The sequence below is a fragment of the Triticum urartu genome, chromosome 3A (genome assembly GCF_056163025.1).
Source record: "Triticum urartu cultivar PI428250 chromosome 3A, HENAU_Tu73, whole genome shotgun sequence".
Taxonomy (NCBI): domain Eukaryota; kingdom Viridiplantae; phylum Streptophyta; class Magnoliopsida; order Poales; family Poaceae; genus Triticum; species Triticum urartu.
The window spans coordinates 66258313-66260144 of record NC_141875.1 but is presented as its reverse complement, the minus strand read 5'-3'; the positions used below and the strand labels follow the sequence as shown (position 1 = coordinate 66260144).

The window sequence follows — 1832 nt, the reverse complement described above, 5'->3', positions numbered from 1 at the left end:
TGCATGTCAACAAAAATTATACTAGTGTCGTTGTTCCATTTCGAAAAAAGCATATAAGCTGTTACTTCTTACCCAAAGGATCTTTATATCCAACAGACACAAAATATCCATTCAACTATTCGAAATTACTTTCACTACTGATCTGATGTCGAGGTAATTGCTGCATCGCCACCAAAACCCACCATCTCTTAAGCTAAAGTAGATCGAGCTAACCCCTATATTAGCATATTACTAAGATAAACAGAAGGCACTGTAGAATCATTTAGGACGTAAGCATGTCAATCTGAATGTGGAGGGACACCAGCTTAGCCCTGGCCAGCAGCTTGGGTGGAACTGTGAAGTAGGTCAGCTCCTGCACGGCAACGTCGCCGGGATCCCTGCTGCTTGTCACCTCCATTTCCACCTTGACAGCGTCGGTCCTGCCTTTGGGCTCCCCCGGCGGGCTGTTCGCCCACAGCTTGGCCACGTAGTGCGGCAGTGGGGACGCCCTGGCTCTGATGCAGACGACCGACACGGCGATAGGCGTGCCGATGTCGAGCACGCCGCCGACCAAGAAAAACAAGCGGCCGTCCTCCTCTGTGAACAGCAAGAGCCGTGGCTCCGAAAGTGGCACTTGCAGCTGGAGCGCCTTGCTGTACTGGATCTTGTGCACGGGCATGGGATGCACGGTGTTGATGTGGTGGGAGAGCACTGGCGGCGGGCCTTCGTAGCCGCAGACGGGCACGAGGCATTTGCAGAGCGCGAGCGGACACATGCTCTAGTGATCGGCAAGTTTGTGGTAAGTGACGTAGAGCCCACAACCTTCGTGCGGGCACTCCACCCTCACCGAGGAGAGAACGGCGTCCACCGCCGTGTTCCGCGCGTCGAAGCCACCGCCGCGCTCGCACTTCTGGCACTGCCGCTGGTTCCCGGGGTGCTCGACGCGACAGTCCGCGCAAGAGAGGTGCCCTCCCTTGCACTGCACCAAGCAATCGAACAACACATCAGTCAAGAAACCTGCACCTTGCTCGATCAGCCGAACGGACGAGGTGTATTCGAACCTCATACACTGGAGGCTGCAAGAGGCGGAGGCACAAGGGGCAGTGTAGCAAGGTGAGGTCCATCGAGACCATAGAGAGCTCCATCATCGGGTCCTGTTCCGTCTGCATGATCTCACCCATGAGCGTGGTGGCTCGCAGGACTAGGAGAAGCTTTTTCGTTTGCTACATGCTCTCCCACCCGTACGCAGTGGACATGCAGCAGTTCAATCGGTGTTAGATGGCCAGAAGCATACTGTAGTACTCCTCCACTGCAGTAGTACTCCCGAAGAGGCGAAGAGCCAAGCGCAGACCGGACGCTCGTGTGGCAGTTTCATGTGTAGAGTAGTCTAGGATAGCGTATACCGTGGCTGTAAGCTTAAAATCGTTGGGGTCGGCTCCATGCTATATTTTTTTGATTAAGATAATCTTCTGGCCCTAACTGTCATCCTGGTGATTCTAGTTTGCACGCTCATCTGGTCAAGACAGGAATATATATTTTAATTTGTGGTGGGGTAAATGTTAGAGATTGTAGCAAATGGAGTATTGTACACTGCGGGTCTTTCAGCGTCAACTCGTACAACGAGGAGAAGCTTGATTTTACTACTACACGCCTTCTTCCTCGCCCATGCGTGAGGTGGCTCGCAGACAAGGACATGGTTTTGCTTATAGTACTACAACAAGCTATCCCTCCCGCTCGCGGTGGACGAACATGCATCAGTGGATTCGATACTGTAAAAGCAGTAGTAGTAACATCATTGTTCGTCTTCTCAAAGAGGCGAAGAGCCAAGTGCAACCTGAACGTGCAGTTGCAAA

General features: G+C 52.7%; 2 protein-coding genes across 2 annotated transcripts; both read right to left on the bottom strand.

The window, feature by feature from the left end:
- Positions 1–262: 262 nt before the first annotated feature.
- Positions 263–754, bottom strand: LOC147978595 (uncharacterized). Its single transcript, XM_087514811.1, has one exon. It carries the CDS (start codon positions 752–754, stop codon positions 263–265), a length of 492 nt encoding a protein of 163 aa, XP_087370937.1.
- Positions 755–757: 3 nt separating this feature from the next.
- Positions 758–1160, bottom strand: LOC147978594 (E3 ubiquitin-protein ligase SINA-like 7). The gene is made up of 2 exons (XM_087514810.1): positions 1041–1160; positions 758–958 (listed from the first exon to the last, which is right to left on the bottom strand). The coding sequence occupies exons 1-2, from the start codon at positions 1158–1160 to the stop codon at positions 758–760; spliced, it is 321 nt and encodes a 106-aa protein (XP_087370936.1).
- Positions 1161–1832: the final 672 nt, after the last annotated feature.

Excerpts from the sequence above, each read along its gene's own strand:
- LOC147978594 (XM_087514810.1), bottom strand. The coding sequence starts at position 1,160 with ATGGGTGAGATCATGCAGACGGAACAGGACCCGATGATGGAGCTCTCT. Across the intron at positions 959-1,040 it reads TGCAGCCTCCAGTGTATGAG|TGCAAGGGAGGGCACCTCTC; the intron begins GTTCGAATACAC and ends TGCTTGGTGCAG.
- LOC147978595 (XM_087514811.1), bottom strand. The coding sequence starts at position 754 with ATGTGTCCGCTCGCGCTCTGCAAATGCCTCGTGCCCGTCTGCGGCTAC.